The 25,664-nt window shown below is 39.2% G+C and overlaps 1 protein-coding gene across 2 annotated transcripts; it reads left to right on the forward strand.

Annotated features, from left to right (window-relative positions):
- Window positions 1-9,640: 9,640 nt before the first annotated feature.
- Window positions 9,641-22,010, forward strand: LOC306825747 (endosome/lysosome-associated apoptosis and autophagy regulator family member 2-like). Of its 2 annotated transcripts, none has more exons than XM_079346698.1 (22): window positions 9,641-9,952; window positions 11,236-11,356; window positions 12,459-12,648; window positions 13,037-13,184; window positions 13,791-13,880; window positions 14,469-14,574; window positions 14,661-14,813; window positions 15,895-15,983; window positions 16,094-16,274; window positions 16,367-16,495; window positions 17,075-17,165; window positions 17,255-17,357; window positions 17,438-17,575; window positions 18,112-18,375; window positions 18,453-18,626; window positions 18,744-18,930; window positions 19,234-19,330; window positions 19,571-19,672; window positions 19,779-19,905; window positions 20,051-20,229; window positions 21,254-21,422; window positions 21,523-22,010. In XM_079346698.1, the coding sequence occupies exons 1-22, from the start codon at window positions 9,854-9,856 to the stop codon at window positions 21,589-21,591; spliced, it is 3,006 nt and encodes a 1,001-aa protein (XP_079202824.1). In that variant the 5' UTR covers window positions 9,641-9,853; the 3' UTR covers window positions 21,592-22,010. The 2 variants fall into 2 exon arrangements, with proteins under 2 accessions (XP_079202824.1, XP_079202825.1); XM_079346699.1 differs by lacking the exon at window positions 9,641-9,952 and adding an exon at window positions 10,976-11,122.
- The last annotated feature ends 3,654 nt before the right edge of the window (window positions 22,011-25,664 follow it).

Here is a 25,664-nt window from a genome sequence, read left to right on the forward strand (position 1 = left end):
AAGGGTGTAGGCAGGCTGTTTGTGCAGCATAAAGCTGGGAGAGTTTTTCATAGAGTTTGGGCAACTCTCCCACTGTCAGCCTGTCTGTCTCTGAGATTTGCTCACCAGTTCTTGGGGTAACGTAATGCATTCAAGCTTCCACTGCCTTTCCCTTTTTCCCCTGTGAGTGTTCAGCCAAAGTTCAGTTAATGCAATCACTGCTGGATGACTCACACCCTAGTGTCCTTTTCTGCACAGATGCACACACACGCAGGCATGGAAGCAAGCACACTCACTCACACACACACACACACACACACACACACACACACACACACACGTACCATGGTGACTGAATGGATGAGGTATATGAGGTCAGTGCTGCGTCAGCTTCTTGGCACATGTATAAAATAATCTCTTGTTCCAATGCTTCAATACCAACTCACAAACTCCCAATGTGTGTTGATTTGATCAGCTGGTGCACTGTCATGCTTTGTCATTCACTACTCTGTGATATGAGTCTTTAACACTTAGCACACAGACATCTTCACATTTTTTATTCCTACTTATTATTCATCTAAGTCTCTGAAGTTCTTTTCCTCCTGTGACCACATGTTCCTACCAGTCACAATGGAATTTGATCACACTTTTATTTTATCTAAATAAAAAAGGATTCACTCATCTGAAAAATACCACATCATTTCCTACATTTGCATGCCAGCGTGTGCGTTTTGCATGTTCAAATTTCATGTACGTGAGCTCATGCAAGAAGATCAAAATAAAATGATTTAACTGCAGTCCTTGGATGTTGTCACAGGGGCTGTTATTACTGGTCAAGCCACCCAGAGTTATTGAGACTACAGTACAGAGTCTTTCCACTTAGCCTAATGACTGCCAACAGGAATGAGAGCAGATGGCTTTACAGTAAAGCGACAAAGAAATACCCACAGAGTTGGACAAATGTGCCCCCTACTTATCATGTCTATTTTATCACACAGACAATGTTTATATGTGTCTGGGTTATAAATGTTTGCTGGGCACTAAACAAGTCATAACACCAAACATATGTTCAATCTATTAGGATTAGTTTTTTTCTTGGATACACTCAACAGTGTACAGTTTCTTTGTAAGGCCATGAAAAGCTGTTTCTGTTATCGGTTGTGTGCACAGAAAAAGTGTAATTAAACCATGTTACATGAATTATTAAATTGCATTAATTAATTAAATTAAGTGGGGGGAAAAAATGGACCCAATGGAAAAAAAAGGCTCAATACACTAGGTGAAATATTATGGGTAAAAAATAAATACAGGAAAGACTGACAACGGACATGTAGCATGTTTCTGTACTTCCTCTCACTGTCCACTGTGTGCAGAAAAAAGCTGAATAAGCAGGATTTCCAACAAAGAGAGCAGGAAGACCCGTCAAACAACACGCACACAACATGACCACAGGAAATCAAGGTCAGTGTGACAATTGCATGCATGTAAGTGTGTGTCAGGGAGAGACAGAGGAGGTTCTGTGCTCACATTACCCCCTGGTGCATCATAATCTCCCATTCGGAGTGAAGTAGGGGGGAACAAATGTGTGCTCTTATTGTTTAAATTCTCTACTTGCAATAAAGAGACCTCAGTTGACAGGCCACGCAGTAGTCTTTGTGTTGTTATAACAACTGTTAGAGAGCCACATGTAGAGCACAGATGTTCTCTTGTTTTCTTTTTAGTGCGTGTGGCATAGAGACACAGTTAAACGTGTTAATCCTTTAAAAGCATCTCAAACACTGGGCCATAGCAAAGCATTAATGGCAGTGCGGGTGGGTGAACCGAGTCAGCCTGTTGTTGTTCCAGGTTTTAAAAGCTATGCCTTCTAACAATACCTTAAATAATATTTCTATTAAAAGTATGGGACATAACAGAGTTAAAATCAACATATTTATACACATTTTTAAAAAGAAGAAAAAGATTTCTGTTGTAAAGAGTTCAATACACAGGGCCTAAACTGATGGTGTTTTTACACTATATAGGCTACATTAATTTATGAAATATTTGATCTTTCCAATCCCCATCCCTAAAAAAATACAGTTTGTAATGTTATCAGAGGGGTTAGATGATAAAAGAGATTGAGCTGCATGCCAATGCTTTGTTACCTATCCTGTAGGTCTTTTCACGCAATGTTCTACACTCACATTTACACTTACTTGTTGTAGACACGCAATGTTACACACTTTATCACATTATTAATCAGCCACTCAACTCCACCCTTTTACCCATTTGTAGCCCCCCAACTCTCCCAGTGCTCTGCCCCAAGACTTATCGCCAAGGTAACCGCCAGTACTCAGCTCCTTCCAGACATCCTGGCAAGGTGAGTAAACGCACACTACAGCTACACACAAACACATATCCACACGCAAAGAATGTCGACCCTTTCCTCTGGATCAACATTTCTTGCAAATAGACAATGCCTCCCCCAGTCACTCATAAACAAAGAAGTTATTAGAGACTTGTGTCTTTCGTGATACATTGACACACGCTCAAATCTTTCCATTCTCAAATCTGTGCCCAAAAACTCCAGCGTGGAGGAGCTGGAGGTGGAGAGGAAGGCAGAGAGAAAAGAGGAGGAAGCTCCAGTTGTTTTCCATACCTGATAAACCTCCATCCTCCTTCTCCCTACTGTCAGACCTGTCTGACTCTGTTTCCTGTAATTTTGGTTCCTGAGGGGAGCGTGTGGGAAGGGAACACAAAGGGAAACTGTCAGTCACTGTAAGGTCATCGATGAATAACAAACACATTAATCTAATGGACAGTCCACTCATACATCAATATGTACTTCCCTGCAAAACACTATAGTTTAATTATGGCGCTAGAAAAGGTGAGGCCAAGGATCTTTGTACAATGCCAAATTTTAGATGAAAAAAATCTGTGCAGAGGCGCTGATGGTTTAGGTTGCGCCCCTTGAATGGAGGCTGCGCAGCCTAGGTTCATGTCCGGCCTGTGGCCCCTTTCCTTCATGTCATTCCTCATTCTCTCTTGATTTCCTAATCTGACCACTATCGTATCAAATAAAGGCATAAAGGGATATAAAATGTAAACAGTTTAATAAACAGTTTCTTCAGCTGTTAAAACCTCACAGTAACTGAGGCAAATACTGCCATACCTGATGATTTACAACCTACTGGAATTATGTTTTTATTGTCCCTTCATTAAAAACTAAATGTGTGGTATGCAGCACAATAAAACAAATATTCAGATTCACATGGGAGTGCATGTACAGTTGCAGATCAAATACGCTGACAGAGATTATTCACTATGAAACATGGTCAAACGTTGTCTTCTTTCGTTGTTTAAACTGGGCTCTTTATTATCTTAATAACAGTGTTCAGGGCTGTCTCAGTGCTTTGTGTGTAAAGGAGAGGGACACAGAAGAGCTTTCCTTTTGATTGGTTGTATCTGAACAATGCAAGCTGGAACTAAATGTTCAGTGTTCCTTTGCATAAGGTGTGTAATGAGCTGAAACCTCAGATATGACAGTAGTTCCTGTTTTTGATAAAAGAAGAGTCCAATCAATGTGTTGTGCAAAAATAACATGATGACACAGTGACATAATCTCACACACACACTTAAGATAAAAACGTAGTGTCGTGGAGATCAAAGCTATAAATCTGCACTACGCTGGATATCTTAACAAAAACAAAAACAACTGAGTCAGACATACTGCACACAGAGAAATGACACCCTTCTGTTGTTACGCATGCTCTCACAGTCCAACACATTTTATCTCACTGGACATACTGAACAGTCTTTCACATGGAGCCTGTTCTTTCTGTGTTCACAATCAGTCCCTTGAGCTCTATAACAGAGGGGACATTAATTTGCGCCTTGAGGGAAGGAGTCACTCAGGCTTTTGGCTGTGGACGGTGAGCAGCTGATAAGGAGGGGGAGCCATAAAACAGTTAAAATGCACATGCTCAGATCAGGCCTGTGCTGTTTTAGATCAATCACAGCCTTTTTTGATCCTACTGTCAACATCATCAAATAAGGAAGCATCAGAGGTGGTTACACATGATCTGATTGTGAAATCTATTTCCTGTGTTTCCTGTGCAGAAAGTGAGAAATGTGTGTTCAGAAATATAGTTTTGCAACGCATCTTGACACAGCACATTAACAGGGATGTCTGGAAAGGGCAGGGTTGTGTACATGGACAGCTCTGAGAACCAGTCCACTACATGTGATGTACAATTGGCCCATTAGTGTCTTTGCTGTGTTTTTATTGAGATCCTTGTACAAAGCAATTAAAGGGTGCCTTTACATGACTTTTGAATAATGTTCATGGTTGGCTGGATGAATTTGTCTTTAAGATTTTCATAAAAAGCGTATATCCTGTGTCATATTAAATTAACCATGCATTCTCTACTTTCGTAGCACATGTCTTATCTCAGACTGTGTCAAATGTGACAATCATCTGGCCTAAAACGATCAGACTAACAGATGTCTAAGCATCTGCTGATGATATGCCTCCCAGTTGGATAAAGTAATCAACAGTGTAAAATCCAGGATTCCCATTAAAACTCGCCCTTCCCCCGGCTTTTCTGTAGATTCCACTGCTGATCAGCATTATTGATCGACGCTTGAGGACACAAGCTTGTAATGTGTCCCTTCCTCTCTTGGAGTAAGAAGGAAAATCTTTAACAGAAACAAATACTGTTTGGTCAGTCTGTGTTAAGACTAGCATGTTAATAAAAGATACAGTACAGACACACACATAAACAAAAATAAGCACACGCACACACACACACACACACACACACACACACACACACACACACACACACACACAAACAGCTTCACTTGTGTGTTAAGTGAGAGCAGGACGACAGATCATGTTAAACAAGAGCTCAGGACACATTTCACTGCCATCCAATCTACAGTCACTGAGCACTCTAACCACAGAGTGTGTGTGCGTGTGTGTGTGTGTGTGTGTGTGTGTGTGTGTGTGTGTGTGTGCGTGTGTGCTAGTGAGTGTTTAAAGTTTCACAGCTCCACATCCCATTGCTAAGAAAATGTTGTCCTACTCTGATAAAACAAAATAAAGAATTAGATCCTGTAAGAGGGGTATCATTGTCTACTTACATCCATACTCAGTGTTTCAATAACATATAGTTTTTGTTTCACTGCCACCTTGTGGTGATTTAATGCATTGCATTAAATCAAAAACCAACCACAGAAACTGCACAAATCCCAATGAAAAAAAAATTAAAATAATATAAGGTATCCATTTAATTGAGTCGTTAAAATATAATAGACATTAATGTAAGAGAGAGGGTACCGCACCAGAAAAGTCCTTACCCGCACATTAAAGTCCTGCAATCAAATATGTCACCCTTTGTTCATTTGTACTGCTTCATATTACTGTCATTGAAAATATGTTGGGGATGATGATGTTGATGATTGTGACAATTATTGTGATCAGGACATAAAGCACAAAACTCTGATTTGTTTTGATTTTCTTTTAATTAACTGGTCTGTCCTACGCTGTTTTGTGATACATATGCCTACGTAACAATAATAATGTGTAAAGCAAAAGTGCTCTTAATGGAGAATGCACACCGTGATCAGTCTGATATAATTGAAGTTTTTTTTAAAATATATATATATTATTATGATTATGCTAATGGAAGATTTAATATGTGATTAAAAGTACTCAGCAGCCCTCTACCGCAAAAACTGACCATGTCTCCTTACCTTCGTCTGCCTGATGATGATAGAGGGTCTGGGGATTTGAGGATAATTCAGCTCAAGCTCTGGACTATTGTCAAACTCATCCTCAGAGCTCTGTGATAGACTATGGCAGGGTGGAGGTGACTCAACACATGGGTTATCGCCTGTGTCCTGCATGTTGCAGACAGAGATGGAGTTGGTTCCATTAACTTTACTGGTTATGGTGGAGTGGGTTGAGATACAGCTGACAGTCCTCTGAGGCTGTTTGTGCTGCTCCTCCTGTGTGCTGCTTGTTAGAGCTTCAGGCTGGGAGATTATTGGATCTGGAAGTCTGTGATTATTTCTGCTTTGTCTGGAGTTGTTTGACTCCTCCTGAGTAGGTGCTGGATCATTGTTGACATCGGATGAATGGCCAAAACAGTGGCCCAAAGAGGAACATGGTAGTCCATGCATGCTGGGAGATTCAAAAATGAGTAAAAGAAACAGTAAGATAAATTGTACGTGCAACAACATTAGGTGAATCCAGGGTTTCCCTGTGTGGATGACAACTTCTGTTAGTTCATCTGAAATATCTCCTTGTAATTGATCATTGATAGGAATAAAAACATATCCAGTAAGGAATAAACATGAAAACATTCATGTAGGGTAAATGCATTAAGTGAGCTATTTCTTCCATGGTGAACTTAAATATCTCTTCATCCAGGAAAGACGTTTAGGGTGATCCATGCCAAAAGATGTCCTCAAACCTGTCCTAAATTTGATCAAGTCCTTCTTTGCAGTATTAGTTGTACACTTGTCCAGCAGCAGGAGTATAATCCGCAGACTTAACCTTGAAAGCTCAGCAGGCTCGGTCTCAGTCAGTTGGCCGATCTGTCAGCACATCATTGTCTCTTTTTCTCACAGAAAATACTTCCCCGGCCAGGTTACTTTTTCACAGCGGAGGGTCACTATGTCTTTAGCCATTCATTGTACCTCACCGGCCTCCCTGACAACCTATAAGCATGTGAGACTATCAGCATTTTGGTGTGTGAGTTGCAGTTTGTGAATGTAGGGTGTCTCATTTCTTGACCAGGTAGTCCCTGCTCTTCGGTGTGTTCGGAGCCTGGCTTTGAGCCACGTGGACTCTGGTTACCATCTGATTCAGGGTCAGTTAATAATACACAGGCCCTACACTTCGCTGCTATTAATTAGTGAACTCACCTGATCACAGAGCAGTGGCCTGGAGTGTAAAGGTTATTGGAGTGTTACAGATGGTTTGAATATGAGAGTTCATGTTACAGGCAAACACCGTAAGTGATATGCCTTCGATGAGAAAGAGAAAGGAGGAAAGACAGAGACAAAGACACACACACACACACACACACACACACACACACACACACACACACACACAAACACACACAAACACACACACACGCATACTCTTGGCTTTTCACAGGAAAAACTCAGCAGCCCTAGGGTGACGCCCTCTTAAATATTCATACAATCATATAAGGCAGACTTGCATCAATAGTTTATCCAGGTTGGTCTACTGGTGGATATTTATATTTCATAAGGAATATCAAGTAAACATAATGACACAAATACTGATCTACTGATACTTCTTTAGTTTTGTATTGCTTTCAAACATTTAGATGAATAATTCAATTTGTACTGTGGAACATTATTAACATTAAAAACACTCTTATCGTTCATGTGGAAGCAAATCATGCAAAGTCCATGTGATGCATGAGGTTACAAAATGAAATGATAATGATATATTCTGTTGGTTTCACAGCGGTGACAACCAATAAAAAGGCATAATTTTGTGAAAGGTTCGATTCTATCAGGTCTGCTCAAACTGTAACCTATCATTTTTAAAGGATCTTTTGTGTGGATACAATCTGCATATTGGACAGGGGCTGTGACACACTTTGATGCAGAAGGACATAAATTATCCATGACTGCTCTACTGGAAAGCAGGTGATGATTTAAGGATATTTCAGCTCCAGCACAGCACTACAGTCCAGCCCCCTGGTCATCATCCTCTTATGGTTGTGCTATACTTGTTTTTTATTTTTAAAAAAAACAACCAAAAAACAAAACAATATGAGGATATGGGATGTGTGCTAATATGTAAATAATACTTTGAATACTGTAGGAATTATTTTAAATTATTGATGGATTTATTGTCACAGTATATTTGTTGTACCTATGCTCACTCTCCATATATATCTCTTTCTGATGAATAATAAGATTATATAATAAGGTTACACTCAGTGGAGGTGTGATGGTTGCAGCACTTGGTCTTAGTTATGAATGAGTGTTTTATGCATCAGAAGATGCAATTAATTATTATGCTGGCAGACTCATGCAGGATGTCTGCAGGCCAACTGTTGTTTTTTTACGACAATTATTCATTCAAGATTAAACACAATATAGCTGACAAAGATCATTCATAATTTGAGTTGTATTGAAATATTTCAATGAGGTCTAAAGTAATACATTTTTTAATTTGTGTTTTCCGTCTCATGGCTGTTATTATAAGTAACAAAATCTGCTATGAACACAGAGATTACCCTGTCTTCTTTTACAGCTTTGTGTTGTGACTGTGACACATCCGGACCGACAAATTGAACCAGGTTGTGGTTATGAAACATGTATGAGCTCTTTTGTCCCAGGACATAAACGGAGATACTGCACTCACATTTAAAAACAGAGTGATGGTATAAAAGCAAATGATTAAAAATAATTTGGTTTCTTTAATGTAAAAAACATTTTTAAATGTGGTCATTTTAATAAATAGAATACATATAGGTAGATTAAAGGTATATGGAGAGTGTGTTTTACAAGAAGAAAAGAGTTACATTATGGGACACTATCTTGGTGCTAATGGCCATATTCAAGAGAAACTGTGGCTCGAATAGACAATGACAGAATTACAGGCATTTTATTTATTAAATAAAACAATGGTACATTGATATCTTTGCATTACTAATGAAACATCATTGACTAGTTTTAATTCTCTTAATAGTCGTCAGACAGCTGTTTGAGCTGAGACCAAGAATTTCGAAGCCACTCAATATAAACAACTTTTTGGTTCTGCAAGCATGGTTAAGATATTTGTAAAAAATAAAAATAAAAATTGTAAGCTCAACTGGCACAGATTCGAGTGGATTTAACTAACTCTCTCACCCTACCAAGACACCTCTCAGCTTCACTTTGCCAATAACAGCCTTGAGCACCAAACCTTGAAGTCACAAGTAAGGCATTTCTATTTCAGTAAAAATAAATAAATGAATAAATGAATACAAACACAAACTTTTGCAGAGCGTGGCCTCCCTCTGGTGGTCATAACCTATCAATTACAGGCTGCTTCGTGTAACAAGAGACTGGATTGAAAACCATGAAAAAAATCTTTTTCATGGATTTGCTCATATTGAATCGTCGAGTCCTTTCGTGTAATCACCTCGACCAAATCCACTCCACACATCTGTAATAATGGTCTCCATGGGGATTATAATATTGCCTTTACAACCTAATTTCACTTAACCTACATTTACAGCCTCGCTTCCCATTTTTGTTGAACATGCACTTCTTACTTTAGTTTTGTCATGACAGGTAACAACATTATGTTTGCCCCTGAGTCACGTCATAGGAGCGTCACAGCAGCTGCTGGTTAAAGGCACGCAACAGCAGTAGTGTCAAGTCCGCAGAAATGGCAAGACAAAATACCGGACGTTTAACGTTTTGCCTTCAAATTAAAATAAAGAAATGGATATGTTGGGTATAGGGCGCATTGCTGGACAAAATGAACACACATTTGCGCATAAACAAAATTACAGCACACATATTAGAAAAACAGTTTTGAAAAAAATTAAGCGGTTTAAGAAGAATTACATTATAGAAGCGCCGCAGGTTTTTATCTTTACATCCTTTCCGGAATGACTTCTCTATCCTGCTAGACTAGATTGTGATGAGGCAGCGTAGGAGCGCACAGACCGAGGATAATCGCAGGTGGTTAAGGGTTACAATCCGCTGACAAGAGGCAAGAGGAGCAGGTGTCCGATTGTGTTGGAAAAAGCACCAACCTGACGCAAATTTATGCTCTAATTTTCACCCCAAGATCTAGGTTGTCGGTTTTTTGTGTTTTTTTTTTAAATCTCTACCTCGATGATTCACAATGCAGTCTTCGGCTCGGTTCATCGTCAGCGGCGCTCTCTTCATCCTCTTTACGCTCCGGTGTATTGACGGGGCGAAAGGACAGCGACACTGTACTGAGGTAAGAGATGCCACTATCGATGATCAATAATTATTCATCCTCAATCTTCTTTTGACTGAAAAAAAAAAGCCAATGACAAAATCTAACTGCATTGATTGGGTAGTGATGGTTGCTCTTACAGGGAGTAGGCAATACGGTTCAGGATCTATGACACATTTCCTGGCCATTAAGTGGTATCAAATTAAATATTAAAGCCTCATCATCAGATAGTCATTTTCTAAGTCTTTATAGAAAATGTGGAGGAGAATGACTCTCTGATGAGGTCTGGTGCATGCTGAACTTCACCACTCAGTGCAGTGTAAGCTGTTATCAGTTTCCTGCATGGACTGGCTTTTCCTTCCCTCTGCTCTGGCTCTACTCAACACCTCCTCGGTTGGCAGTCAAGTCATACAGACCCAGAGCTGAAGAGCAACATTCCTAAATTGTTGGCTCAAACTCTGTTTTTCTTTTTCTTTTCTTTGTTTTATGTAGTCTGAGAGATCAATACAGCTCCCAGATTAAGGTTTTAATTACTTTACTGAAAGGCTGTTTTCAGGGGTGACCAAAAAACCCCCCAAAAAAACTCCAGAGATGATACAGTGCCTCTCATGAGTGATGAACATACTTGTAGGAGTCACAAGAGATAATGAGGGTTTAGTGGGTTTCACGAAACCAAATGACAGCCATGTAAACATTTCCACACACAACAGACTGCATGGTCCATGGTGTCAAAATCTGGTTTGGCTCAAGGAGCAACATTATATACTATCAGAAACTTCTGTAGACAGAAGGATAGCTCTGTGGAAGCAAGAAAACCACATTGTTGTTTTACTCCAACCACAGATTAAATCACAACAACCACACATTTTAAGTGTAAATGTGTCAAAGGTTAAGTTAAAATATGTCAAAATAAAAAATGAAAGAAACTCAACTCTTCCTGTTTCACCAGCAGCTCACGGCTCCCCCAACCCGCATTCCCATTGCCGTGGAGATGGTATGTTGTGGAAACAAGAGTGGCTGTGGCTCGCAAGATAACAAGTGGTCGTGCTTTGAGTAGCTGGATATTGAAGATAATTTGAGCGTTGTGGCTAATGCAGTAGCTGCATCCATTCACTCTGCTCTGATTAGCAAAGCCTTCTCACCAACAATGACATGACTCTCTCTCTGATTAGGGTGGAGCCCTCTTATAGTGTGAGGTTTACAAACTTGCATCTGTCGTTTTAGATGTTTATTTTAGCCGCCCAGGACAGCTGTGGTAAAATATTTCCTATGTTTATGTCCGTGTGTGTTTGTGCAATTGGCAGGCGGACTACTACTATGAGTACACCGAGTGTGACAGCACAGGATCACGCTGGAGAGTGGCCATCCCACAGAGCCACAGGCCCTGCACTGGACTTCCAGAGCCAGTACGCGGCACTGAGTGCAGTAAGTATTTGTGTGTGTGTAAGAAAGGGAGAGATGATGTGTGTATCCAAGTGTCTTATCAGAAGCCTGGAATTTCCACGACAACAACTTGACTGACCCTTTTCGGATGTCCTCCAGTTAAGCACTGAGCTAAATCACGGGCACAAAATGAGTCCCTTAAAGGGCCATGTTGCCTATTATTGTCTAGTATGAGGTTTAGTTCAGACAGACATTACAGTTTAAATGCTAACATCTGCCACAGTGAAGACATTTGGTCAATAGAGTTTCGTAATTATCAAGATGGAACTTAATCATTTGTTATACAGCAAGCTGGAGGCCAATATAGCTAATCCTTACAGATTTAGTGTTTATGTATCACCATAGAAACCAATCTTAGAAAAAAGGTTATTTATAAGCAGTGTTCATTTTAGTATCTCTGTGTGCAAAAATGTTTTGCATATGTATGAACTGCATGAACTGGAAAGGATTTTTATAACAGCTTGAGAAATGTTGATTAACCTTAACTGTCAGACAACAAAATGAGGAGCCCCCTGCCGTTGGCTGCCAAACCCTTTTTGGTATTTATTTTTTATTTTCTTCTTCCTCTTCAAAGTCCTGCAAAAATCTCTGGAAGAACTAAAAATGAAAGAGCATTCAGACAAATTGTCTAGAGCAAGTGCTCCCCTTAATCAAGTTAATTGTTCCTAGATAAAATTATGTCACTTGGAAAGAGAGCCACTTCAGCAATCTAGTTCTAAATCAAATTATATTCTATAATCTCTTGCATTGTGCCACTTATGCTCAGAGGGCACTAGAGAAACTGCATACTAGTGCATGTTTTGTTTTTTTGCAGTGTTTTTTAAGCATTAAGAGGCACAACAATATCATTTGACAAGATCAGGTATGAGGAAAAGCTGACAGTGACAAGTCAAATGTTTCCTGGTTACAGAAACAGTTTGGGTAACAAGATGAATGGATTAAGTTCACGCATCACTGGGGCTACATAATACTGACTGAAGCATTCATGAAAATCACTCCATCATCTTCATTCTGGGGACGCTTGCATTGTGATTGTGATCTCTCAGCCTAATGTATCTTATTTATCCTCTCTCTGTTCATTCAGCCTTCTCATGTGAGGCCGGGGAGTTCCTGGAGATGTCAGCTCAGGAGTGCACCCAGTGTGCAGCAGGAAGCTACTCCCTCGGTAGCGGTATTCGCTTTGACCAGTGGGATTCCATGCCGAATGGATTCAGTAACTTAGCAACCTCTCTTGAAAACAGTCCCAGGGGAGAGGACAGACTCACCTGCAATAGGTGTGTGAATTGTCAGAAAAAATAATGAACAATCACATTATTGGTAGAAAAAATAAATAATGCTTTATCTTTGTTGTACTTCAGGATGGCAGGCAGTGTGAGTGGGAACAACTTGACACAGTAGATTTTGTCTCTTTATACAAACATTTATCTAAACAGAAAAACTGGTTTTCCTCATAGCCTTCTCCTAAAAAGTTTAATTCACAAATTAGTTTCATCATTTTAAGTACTTACTGAAATAAACCATTTCCACACCCACATTGCCTCCCGAACGAGAGGAATGTGCACCTTCCTGTCGGCCTAGACTATAAATGTCACAACAACAAAAAAAATCTACCTTTTATGCATTTGAGACGATGTGCTCCATAACAATCTTATTTTCCTGCAGTTCTTCCTGGGTGCCTCAAGGAAACTACCTGGAGTCCAACAGGGATGAGTGCACGGTCTCTCTTATTTATGCTGTCCACCTGAAGAAACAGGGCTCTGTCAGCTTTGAGTACCAGTATCCAGACAACAACCTGCTGTTTGAGTTCTTTGTGAGTTTAAAACATTGGTTTTTTCCATCTCTATAACTTCTGTGTAATAACATGGATCTGTTTAAGTGGATCCTGGGTTTGTGCAAATGGTGGGCCTGATTTGCAAAAGGATAGCACAGCTTTTGCATCTGCCGTACCTGTCCAAATGAGTCAAAAAGACACTGTCTAATCCACAAAAAACACGTATAGGGTTGAATGAACCTCTTAACCCTTGCTGCAAAGCAATTAGCGTATCTGTGGGTCAATGCTGTTTGTGTGTTTTCATATTTAGAAAGAGCCATTAAGCAGCTATTTGAGGGAAAATGGGTCACTTTCTATGTGATGTGGGTCAGATTTGCCGAATCCCAAACTTAATGCATGTCGGTTACTTTGGCAAAAAAAAAAAAAAAAAATGAAACCACTTTTCAGTATGTTTTGTGTCCAGTACACTGCTGAGATGTGCTTCCAACTTTGAACTTTTGCTATTAAAGTGCTTTTTCGTAGGCCTTGTTTTCACAGCAGGCACACTGACATGTGAAAAAAACAAACAGGAAAACAATAACAATCTTTGCATTGTGTCTTTAAAAGAGCTGAGAGTTGAAGCTGAATGTCATTGTTTGTATTCAGATCCAGAATGACCAGTGTCAGGAGATGGATCAGTCCTCTGATGCCAAGTGGCTGAAACTTACCAACCATGGTGAATGGGCAACACATACAGTAAGTTTTCCATGTTGTTCCAAGTGTAAGTTTTCCATTCAGACAACAGCTGTACTGTAGGACAGATCATTTGGTTGGGGTAAATTAATGTGTTGAACTCAGGCTGATCATGAAGACAGTAAAGAGTACATAGAAAAGAGTTTTCACTCACATCACTTATTTTTTCTCCAGTATTTTTCCATTCACTCTGTAAAATGAGTTTGTATTTATTTTCAGCTTCATTTTAATGATGTGAGTGCTGATTCAATATTTGGATGTTCTTTCCTCTGGCTGATTTCAGTAGTTAGTTTTTGAAATCAGTGTTTTTTGTGGGATAAGGAGGTAATACCATTACTTTTTCTGTTTAAACAGCTAGAAAATTACTGGAACAATTATTTTTTCTAAAATGTTAAATGAATCAAAGGAAGTCAACCATTTTTATTTTTGTATACACAATGGTTTAGACTTTATTTCAGAATCATTGTTCTCCATGTAAAGATGGAATTATTTTCATTAACTGAAGCAAACTACTCTTTAAATCTTATTGTCTGAACGGTTCTTGTCATAGTCCCACAGATTGCTTGTTGAATAAAATCGTGCATGTTCTAGGTGAACCTAAAATCCGGCGCTAACGTTTTGTACTGGAGAACTGGTGGAGTCACGATGGGGACCAAAGTGGTGAAGCCTGTTCTGTTGAAAAATGTTCAAATAGAAGGCAAGGAACAATGATCATTTTCAGATTTTTCTTTAATCATTCATTATTTTAAACATTTAACCATTCTTTGTTACTTTGTCCACAAGGAGTTGCATACACGTCTGAGTGTTTTCCTTGTAAGCCAGGGACGTTCAGCCACGTCCCAGGCTCCTCCACATGTGATCCCTGTCCTCGCAACACATACTCTGGCCACGGTGCCAGCTCCTGCACCCCCTGCAACACCACCACTCACTATGCAGGTAGGAACCTAATCTGATGGACAAGAAAAGGTAGAGATGTGTTAATAAAATCCAAAATATATATCAATAAGCCGTGACGCACTGAAAATAACTCAGGCGAAACACGCTGTTCACTCACAATACAATACAGTGAAGTTATTTTAGTGTGCCAGAGATTTCTGATTTATTTTTTATTGTATGTTCCTGCAACCATGCGCACCTGAGAACATCCAAAATATGTTTAACCCTTTGAAACACATAATGAAACTGCAGAGACGTATTCAACAAAGTTATTGTAATCTCCCAGAAGCACAAACTACAGTAAAAGTTAATGTGATCCTTTTCCAGTCACAGTAGTCAAACTTCAGAAGTAGAAAATGCTAATGAGCTCAGAGTGGAGAGCTGGAATTATTGCCAGGGAGCAGCAGCTTTTTGTCGATGTAGTAAGTAATCTCTTTTGTTTTACAGTCTAAATATAAGAATGAAAGCAGACATTTTCTGATCCATGGACGCATAATATACAATACATTTCCTCATGTATGTAAAGCATAACTTTGTAGGTTTTCAAAGTCACTAGCAAAATGTAAATGTTCACAATAATGATAACAGAAGTCTGAAAATCTTTATTTATTTTTGCCATTTTAGAGGTTTTAGTTTTGGCAAAGAAATGGACATCTCATCAAACTGTTGGTGATTAAAAAAAAAAAATCTGAATAACGTTCCTATAATGTTATACTGTGGATGCATGTCCTGTTTAATAATGCCACTGAAAGGTGACTGCGAGAAGCTTTGTGTATTCAGAACATATTTCATATTTAATTCATGTCACTTTCTTCTGCGTTTTATTTGCTTTCTTTGCCCCTGTGCTGTTTGGCCTTGTCTCATTCTTATATTCTATAATTTTGTAATAGCTATAACATCTTGTAAGACATAATTTTATATATGTTTTATTGTAATAAGTAACACAGAAGGGTTCTATATTGTATTTGTGTTGTGTTGAAACCTATATTTCTTTTTAAGTTTAGTTACTCTTGAATGATGGTTGCTCTGTTTTATTTGCTAATATTGGGGCTTTTTTTTGTCTCATCCTTACTTCTCTTAGCTGAGGGTTCTGCTGTGTGTAAGGAGAGACCTCCATGTTCCAGGAAGGACTATTTCCAAATCCATACAGCATGTGACCAAGAAGGCAAGGTGAGTAAAAAGAGGGCACCGGTTTAAATACACTAAGCCATCCCATCTTTGAGATCAGTTTCTGTTCCTTTCCATCACTGTGTGTTAGAATTTCTGTGGGTTTTTTTCAGACGCAGGTCATGTATAAGTGGATTGAACCAAAGATCTGTCTGGAGGGAGTGGATGGAGCCCAGTCTCTGCCTCCAGGTGGAGAACGAGAGCCCTGCCCCCCTTGTAACCCGGGATTCTACAACAACGACACAGCCACCTGCTCACCATGCCCACCTGGGACCTATTCTGACGGGATAAAACGTAATGTCTCTTTAAGACATTTTCTACTTAACTACTTAAGCTTTCCTGTATCCTGTTTGCTAAATGTCTTTTTCATTGCGTACATCCCGCAGCATGTAACCAATGTCCTGCAGGCACTGAGCCCACCCTTGGTTACGAGTTTAAATGGTGGAATATTATTCCTGCGAACATGAAGACCTCCTGCTTCAATGTGGGAAACACTAAATGTGACAGTATGAACGGTGGGTCCATTAGTTTGGTCTGTCTTTATTTTTCTCTTCCTGTATGCTTCCTTCTAAAGGATCAACATAGTGTGGTTTATAGTCATCAGTTTAAAAGTTGAAAAACACTGTTGATTCAGTAATGTGAATATGACCCTGAACCAAACAGATGGTTACTTTAGCTTAGCACAAAGCTGGATGAGCAGAAGAAAGTTGGCCATTAAGTGTTGCTCTGCATGAAGCTAAATAAAAATACAACTTTTAGAAACAAATAAATAAACATGTATTGTGTTACACTACTTCACGGCGAGGTCGGAAGCTTTCTGGTTGACTGGCTTTATTGTAGTATTCGTCTAGACTTTCTCCTGTTTCCACCTGTTGTGCTCAGCTAAGATAAGTGGATTAAATTTCATACTAAAAGTAGAGACTTGAAGGCACTATCATCGAACCCTGAGCAAGAATCTAATAAGTGTATTCTCAAAGAAGTAGAGCTATTCTTTAAATGTATACTGAGTTCATCATATCCATGTGTATGTGATTGAATATAGCTATGTCCTCAAATAGTATAATAATGTGGATTTTTCCCCCCAACCTCTTTAGGCTGGGAGGTTGCTGGTGATCATATCCAGAGTGGAGCAGGAAGCTCAGATAATGATTACCTCATTCTCAACATCCATGTTCCTGGCTTCAAGTAAGAAATCCTGTTTTATTCACTCTGGTTTTGACGCTGTGTGTTTCTTTTTTGTTGTTGTGACTAGTTCTTATATTCTCTATTCTCAGGCTCCCTATGTCTGCGTCGAGCCAGTCTGGAAGAGAGTTCGGTCGCATCACATTTGAGTTTGAGACCGTATGTAAAGCCGACTGCGAGCTCTACTTCATGATGGTGAGAAAAGCTCCTGCTGCTACACGCCGTATGTATTATTATGATAAAGACGAGGTTTATGAAGTGACTGTGTTGTTTAGGATGTAAACAGGATGAGCACCACAGTGGTAGAGTCCTGGGAGAGAACAAATGCAAGACAGAGGTTCACACACGTCATGACAAAGAATGCCTCGGTTTCTTACACATGGGCTTTCCAAAGGACTAACCAACCTTCAGAGGTAAAAAAGGATTCTGTCTGATTTACATTAATAATTAATGTCAGTTCTTTTGTTATTGTGATTTTTTTTTTTTTTTTTTACTTCACAAAAATTCTATGATTCAGTTATTCGTTATTGCCCACATGCATTTTTGGCTTGTAAATACTCTGTACAGGAAACACTCAAAAGGACAGTTTCTGAGCCACTGTTCAAACCACAAAACAAACGGACTACTTTGTTGTTTGTTATTGTGCTCACCTTTTTACTTGCTGATACTGAAGATAAGATCTAGACAGTGCAGCCAATCCAAATGCCTGCTACTTCATAGATAGAGGAAGTGGTCAAGTCGTAACCCTGATGTACCTAATTGAGGAATGAGGTGGATTTAGTTGAGGGAAGAACAGCTGATTTTCTAAAATTGCAGTCAAATTATTTGGAATGGTTATTGTTTAAGCCCCCGAAAGATGTTGGTATCTTTTAAATGTATTTTGTCAGCACACGCTGAATCATTGCTGCAGTTCACATTGTACCTGTTTTTCTCTCGGCTGTGCTCTCAGTTACGCAGGCATCTCAATGACATGGCACGGATCTACTCCATCACAGTGAGTAACGCAGTCGATGGGGTGTCCTCCAGCTGCCGGGCTTGTGCCCTTAGTACCCAACCCTCAAGCTCTGCGTGTGTGCCGTGCCCACCCGGACATTACATAGACACGAGCACCAGCCAGTGCACAGAGTGTCCTCGTAACACGTACCTCGTGTCTCACTCCACACTGGGCCCAGATGCCTGCAAGGCCTGTGGACCAGCCAGCAAGAGCGACAAGGTTTGTTGGACTCGAGGGAAATCTTTTTATTACTATTGTTATTTTATTCTTACACCTGTTTTTCTGTGTTTTCTCAGGACCACACGTTATGTTACAACGACTGTCACTTCACACACACCGAAGGAAATGTGACTCTGACTTATGACTTCAGCCTTCTTGGATCTGTAGGATCTCTGATGAATGGCCCAAGCTTTACTTCCAAAGGAACTAAATACTTCCACCATTATAAAATCAGCCTGTGTGGAGGACAGGTGTGAGGAGCTGAATACACACACACACACACACACACACACACACATACATACATGGGATTTACTGCAATACTACAGCATGTGTCTGAATGTGCTACCTTTTTATCTCTACATAAGGGTCAGCTGGCCGTCTGCACCGACAACGTAACCGACCTCTCCATCGCAGATGCCCAGCAAGACAAAGGAGAAGGATCCAACGCTGTCAAGACCTTCATCTGTCAGTCAACAATAATCCCAGCTAATGGACGAGGCTTCCACACAGCGCTCGCCTCACAGTCCATTAACCTGGCTGACACGTTTCTTGGTAAGTGACGTCAGATGCAGAGTTTGGTGGTGTGGAGATTTGCATTTACTGCGGTCATTGTTTTAACCCATTTAGACCTGATGAGACGCAGGCGCGCTTCTCCCTTTAAGACCTGATGAGATGTCTACGTCTCATAAGGCTATGAACATGAGTGCAAAGGAAATTTTAATTTACAGTTAAAGCCAATAGTTTTAAGCTTTCAAATGTTTTATTTATTAGTTATCTACCTGATACTCGGCGGCTAAGACAAAGATTTTCGTAAACATGAACACACATTAAACTTTCTCTTTTTGTTATTAACAGGAGCAACAGTAGATGACACACTTGATGGAATAAAAGCGAGACCTGAGCTGTACCCCCAGACCTCCAAGAAATTACCCGATGTTAATTTATACTACAGGTACCTCTTGTAGTTCCAGAAATGTTCCTTTTTTTTATAAACATGCTTATTGTGGACAAGAGGAATAGTTGTGTGTGTGTGTGTGTGTGTGTGTGTGTGTGTGTGTGTGTGTGTGTGTGTGTGTGTGTGTGTGTGTGTGTGTGTGTGTGTGTGTGTGTGTGTGTGTGTGTGTGTGTGTGTGTGTGTGTGTGTGTGTGTGTGTGTGTGTGTGTGTGTGTGTGTGTGTGTGTTTTTGGCCAGGTCCTTGGAGGCAACCTCCTCTTGTGAGTCAGGTCGAAGCGCTGTGGTGACACTTCGCTGTAACCTAGAAAAGAACTTGAAAGGAGATCTCTCAGTTCCCAGGTATGATATCTCTGTCGGTGTTCATTTGTTCCTATGATATCAGTTACAACCTCCATTGGTCCTTTTATGTGGTTTGCTAGTAACAGCTTCTGTTGGGCTATCACAGTCAGTGCCCTGCAGGAACCTGTGACGGCTGCACCTTTCACTTCTTATGGGAGAGCTCCGGAGCCTGCCCCACATGCACAGAGAGAGACTACCATCAGATAGAGGGAGCGTGCAAGGGAGGACAGCAGGTGTGTGTGGACATAGATTTGTAACAGGGATTACTGGAGTACATATGTATTTTGGTTCTTGTGTAAAAACACTGTGCTGACTTCATGCTAGGATATTACATTTTTCTTTAATGATATTTGATCTGATGTATATGTCACATCCTAGGACCTGCTGTATGTGTGGACGGAGCCCAAGCTGTGTATGGGTGGCGTGACCCTACCTGAAGAGAAAACCTTACCCTGCGACGGGATGGAGTTCTGGGTCCGACTAGGTGCAGGAATGGGAACCTTCACTGCAGTGCTGCTCATCTCCCTCACCTGCTACTTCTGGAAGAAGAACAAAAGGTAAAATCATTGACTTTATGTAAAGGTGGATGACACGTCTCGGCCACGTCATGTTAGGTACTACAGTAACATATTGCATTGCTGACGCCATATGGAGCTAGAGTTTGCTCAGTAGCCTTGCCCCGCAGCTAATAATAACACACATTTTACTTAATTTAACAGCATCACGCTCAGCATCAATTTAGAGAGCTGTCAGTCATTGCTTGGTTTTACTTTCATAGCATCAATAATTAATTAAACAGAAGATGCTCGGAAAAAGAGAATCACTTACTATTGTTTCAGAAACTGGCTTTTAGAACAAGACAGTTTTACATCTAAAATAAAGTCCATGAGATTTAATATATGTAGGACTTCTGTCCATGGCTAATTTGAAGTCCTTGTCCCTGGTGAGGCTTTCAGGAAATCACAAGGTGATAGAATAACACTGAATCAGACGACTGCAGTAGAAGTAGATAAGCAGTAAAGACGACACAGACAGGCAGATTGATGATAATGACGAAGAATGAGAATTAAGAACGATAACTGAAATAACACCAATGAGCAAACAAAGAGAGGGGAAGTATAATAGACTGTGCTACATTGCACTCGTAATTTAGTGTTTGCAGATCTGCCTCTGTTTAAGCCGTTATTAAAAGTGTTGGAGTCACTGAGTGTTTTTCAATTCTGATTGGAGGGTATTCTAAAATTTTGGGCCTTTTAACTGAGAAGGAGGACTGGCCAAATGCTGTATTGCACTCTGCTGGTCCACAGACTTCACTAACTGCACCTCTGCTCGTGACTCTTTTACTGGAGTTTTATCCGTCCATCTTTCCTTATAACCTCCTTTCTCACCTCCATAACTAATTTACTTATTTCTTGATCTAATCCCCAATCACCAGCTTTTTCTTTTGTTCTTTATTATGTCGTCCTTTCTTCCTGACTTTCTCTCTGTGGATATCTTCTGCCATCATTTTATGTCAATATATGGATACATGATTGCTCTTATATTTTGTCGTTTCAATTGTATCCCTCTTCTCTTGGCTAGGTTGGAGTACAAGTACTCCCGCTTGGTGATGTCTGCCAATAAGGAATGTGAGATGCCAGGAGCCGACAGCTGTGCCATGATGGAAGGAGAGAACGAAGGAGACATGGAAGATGACGTTGTGTACACAAAACCTTCTCTGCTCAAAAAACTCAAAGCCATGGCATCCAAGGTGAGCGTCACAGTTTAGGTTCATTTTTTTTAAAATTCACTTTGGAAAAAAATGACATGTTAAAATTAGATGTGTGTTTTTTTTTTTTTTTAATTTCTAGAAAAATGGAGAGAACTTTGAACACGTGCAGCTAAACTCATCTCATTCAAAAGCTTTGGTTTGGAGCTAGAGATGCAAACACACGATGATTGGGAGAGATCGTATCCTCAAGAGACTTTTCACTGAACGACCCCTTTAAACAACCACCCCTTTTATGAGCTTCGGTACCTGGAGCTGTGTGTACATACACATGCACACATCACACACTTGGAGCCAGGCTTGGAGGAGTCACACAATCCTGGTAGCCTTAAAGTTTGGTACAGCAGAACCGTCCAGCCTAAAGCAGAGTGCTGAGCAGCAGCTGTGTGTGATGAACACTTCCTGGTTATATTCTGAATCAAACTGATGTCAGAAAGGCTGTTAGAAGAGCTCAGGGTAAAACAAGGACCTAAGTGAAACCTTTCCTGTTTTCTTCATATTAATTTCAGTTTGCTTGGTGTCTAGATGTGTGAAGAGCCAGGAGGTCACTTGCCATCAGTGTCAACACGCTGAATGTGTGTCTGACATTTAGAACAGACTGCTATAATCTGGGCCATTTACGACATCTATCTTCTCTTTTGTTTGTTTGCTGCTGATAAGTTGAAAATGAAGATGTCATGTGAGACGAGGGAAGTTGTTGGTGTTGACTGTCCATTTATGTCAAATAAATGATGTATTTATGTAAAAATGGACCAAGTTTGATATTCTTGATAACCCTGAATTAATCTCCAAACTCCCTTGAGGACTGGTAAGGACGATGAAAAATACACTTCAAGAAAATATAGATGTGAAAAATGAAAAACAATGATTACATTTTGACTGTACGTTGGCACTAAAAACAATCAACTTAGCAAAAAAAAAAAAAAAGAAGCATACTCTTTGATTAACGCTTTAGTGCCATCTGCTGGACAGAGGAAACGATATGCTTTTGCCACTCTTCAATAGTTGAATATTTACGCCTAAACTGTGATCAGCCTTAAGACCATGAACATAATTGTAAAGACATAATACAATACAATTCTGTGTAGAGCAGATTGGTAAATAATCTCTGTGTGACTACAAAGCAGGCACATTAAGTCACTCTGTCATGCAACATCTGAAATGTTTTCTTTTTTTTTTTCCTTTCTTGAAGTTTTCTGAGAATACTTTCCAAAAACATTTATGAACACTTCTTAGAGCATTTGAAACTAAAATTCCATGAACATTTCCAAGATTTCTGAAATATGATTGTTTTCAAAAGTTTTGAAACATTTTCAAAATAAACTTTTAAAAGTTCCCAAACATTTGGTAATAAAGTGTCTCTAAAAAAGTTTTATTTAAAGTTAATTAAATTATCTTGTCAAAACAAAAATAAAGATGTGCTCATATGCTCCGAAAAACTCTTATCTTGTTTTACATTGAAAGAAATAAAAGCCTATGGTCAAGTTCCAGTCCCATTGACACGTTGAGTGAAAGAAAGTCTTTGATAAGCTCCCGTTATCTCAATACTACAGTGTGAAGTCTCAATTACAAATGGGGAGGGAAAACTGTGGGCTTTCAAATAGAATCATTTAAACATGCATAATATACACTCCTTTAAAGAGCTGACAAAGCACAACACACTGACACAAAAACATTTATAGCTGGAAAAAGATTAGGGCATGTGGCCGACAACATTGTAACTTAATTTGTAAAAAGAAAAGTAGAAACTTAAGAAAGCAGAACAAAGGTAATAAAAAACAAGGTTGAGAAAGTCATTTATCTCTCATCGTCACATTTCATTAAATTGCAGTACAAAGTGTTTTCTTTTCACAGAAAGTTGAAGATCATAAATGTCCTCAGAGGAAGATGTCCTCTGCAAACATGTCAGGGAAAAAAAGAAAGATGCAAACATACTTTTAAGGACTGAGAACATTTTACTGTGTATCTAAGTTAGAGTATGCTGAAGTAGTTGGAATCAAAGTGAACTGAGTTGAAGGAGATTTAAAGAGTTTTTACACCTGTTGCCATTTTTTTGACAATAAAAATCTGAATATTAGTTAGTTGTTAAAAATGTTCAAATTAAAAGAAAATGTATTTGAAGAGCGAAAATTGGATCACTGAATAGTAGCTGGGAATACCCAGAAATAGCACCAAGTCAAAATATGTTTCATGAATATGTTTCAAGAAGTCAGAAATGTGATACCAATGAATACCAATACCAATGAAAGAGTGCAGACTGACCTGTATGAAGTCCCATTCAGAGTCAGGGGGTTTCTTCAGTAGCATGGCTGCAGGAGACTTCTCCTGGACAATAACATCTGTCTTCTTGGAAAACCTTTGAACCAAATCAACAAGACATGTTAGTTCAGATACAACAGCCCAAGTCTGTACTACACTTTGAGAGGACAAGGATGACACTTTTACTTATGTAAAACTCCAACAGCAATCTGGCAAAACATAGTTAAAATTTAAATAAAGTACATTTGTATACATTCTCCTATGGCCCTGTTGAGACACAGTTATTTAAAGTATCAAGGTTGTATGCTCGATTTAAAAAACAAAAATGAAAAAAAAAAAAACATGTATACATAAATTTTTCACGCGAGTCCCGTCTGTCTCTGAGAGCACCAAGAAACAACGCTACAAAATTCTTTACATATGTACTTATCCTAACAATGCACAAAGATTCAATAAAACCTTGAAAGACACAGGGCTTTCACACTAGCAGAAAACTCAAGAAAAAATATTTGCCAGAGAAGTTGAATGTGTGAACGCAAAGGGCCACATTTTTCTGTCGGATTTCACCTGGAGTTTCTCCTTCAGAACACGAATATTTTTTCCCGAAGCAAGTCATCGTGAGCTAATATGAGATCACAACAGGATATTATCTGGAGAACACACCTCGAATTATATACTGTACTAGTAAACAAGAGCTGAAATTAAGCCATCACTGACAGAATTAATAAAACCCTTTAGCCTTATGAATGTCCATCATCCAGTGAGTCCTAACTTTATCACCCTTTGAAGAGAATAGTGTTACAAAAGCCTACAGCTTTACAGGATGGTTTTCAATCTGTCCAACATTTCTAAGAAAGATTGCACTTAAAAGCATACATTTAAATTCAGTAGACGTTGCCCCCTTGAGCACCACCATCAAACCAAAACAAACACAACACCTGGCAACACCTCTGCTATTCTGAAGTCTCTGCTTTCCTCCAGCGACACACCACCAATCCCCTCTCCCCTCGCATTCACACAAAGATTCATCAATTAGAGCACACTGTAATTAAGCACCATTTAGAGCAGGTGGTGTAAAAAAAAAAGTCCTTTGATCGAATAGCAAAATGCCATGGTCTGCATTGTTGTGTTAGCAGGTTAATGTTAGCACACTGTTAAATGATAGTTTCACATTGAACGTAAATTGACACACAATCACAGATATCTAAACACACTTACATACCATCCGAATAAGCAGTCAGTATGTTATTCTGACTGTGACAACAGTATACAGCTGGCTCTTCTCATCACTGTAGACATTTAAAGAGACTTGATTTCTGTTGTATTTATGTGGAAAATGTTACACTAGAACGTTTGTTTTTCTTTACTTTCAGCTGTCATACACATTATTTTGTCTTATGTATGTTAATTTGAAGAATATATAATTAGTTTATAATATGTTTATCAGAGACGATCACTTTAAGAAGATATCCTTTATTAATCCACACACTAGCCTTGTGCTTCCTCCTATTCTTCAGTTATGCTCAAAATTAGCTACAATTGTCACTAACGAAACATATGGTAGTGTTCAGTAGTGACATGATCATTTCAATAGTGACAAAGTGGAAAGTTGAGTTAAATCCCATCATTTTGAAATAAATGAAAGAAAGAAATGAAAGAAATGATGAATCTTAAAGGAAATCACTGAGTTTATAACTTTCAATCATCTATTTATAGCAAATAAGCACTTGATAAGTAATATTTGTCCCATAAATGGTCATTGATCAACATTTTTCTTCAAAAATAATTTATTTTATTGACCACAAAACACGTATTTGTAATATTCTAAACATCAGGCATGTTTTGAGTTAAAATTAAGCAATAAGTTTGAGAGAACATGATAAAACACTGTAAAGAAAACACTGGTCACTACCAAATCACTGGGTGTTTTTAAAATATATAAATAAATATATTGAGTTATCAACT

Source organism: Symphodus melops, assembly GCF_947650265.1.
Source record: "Symphodus melops genome assembly, chromosome: 6".
Classification (NCBI taxonomy): domain Eukaryota; kingdom Metazoa; phylum Chordata; class Actinopteri; order Labriformes; family Labridae; genus Symphodus; species Symphodus melops.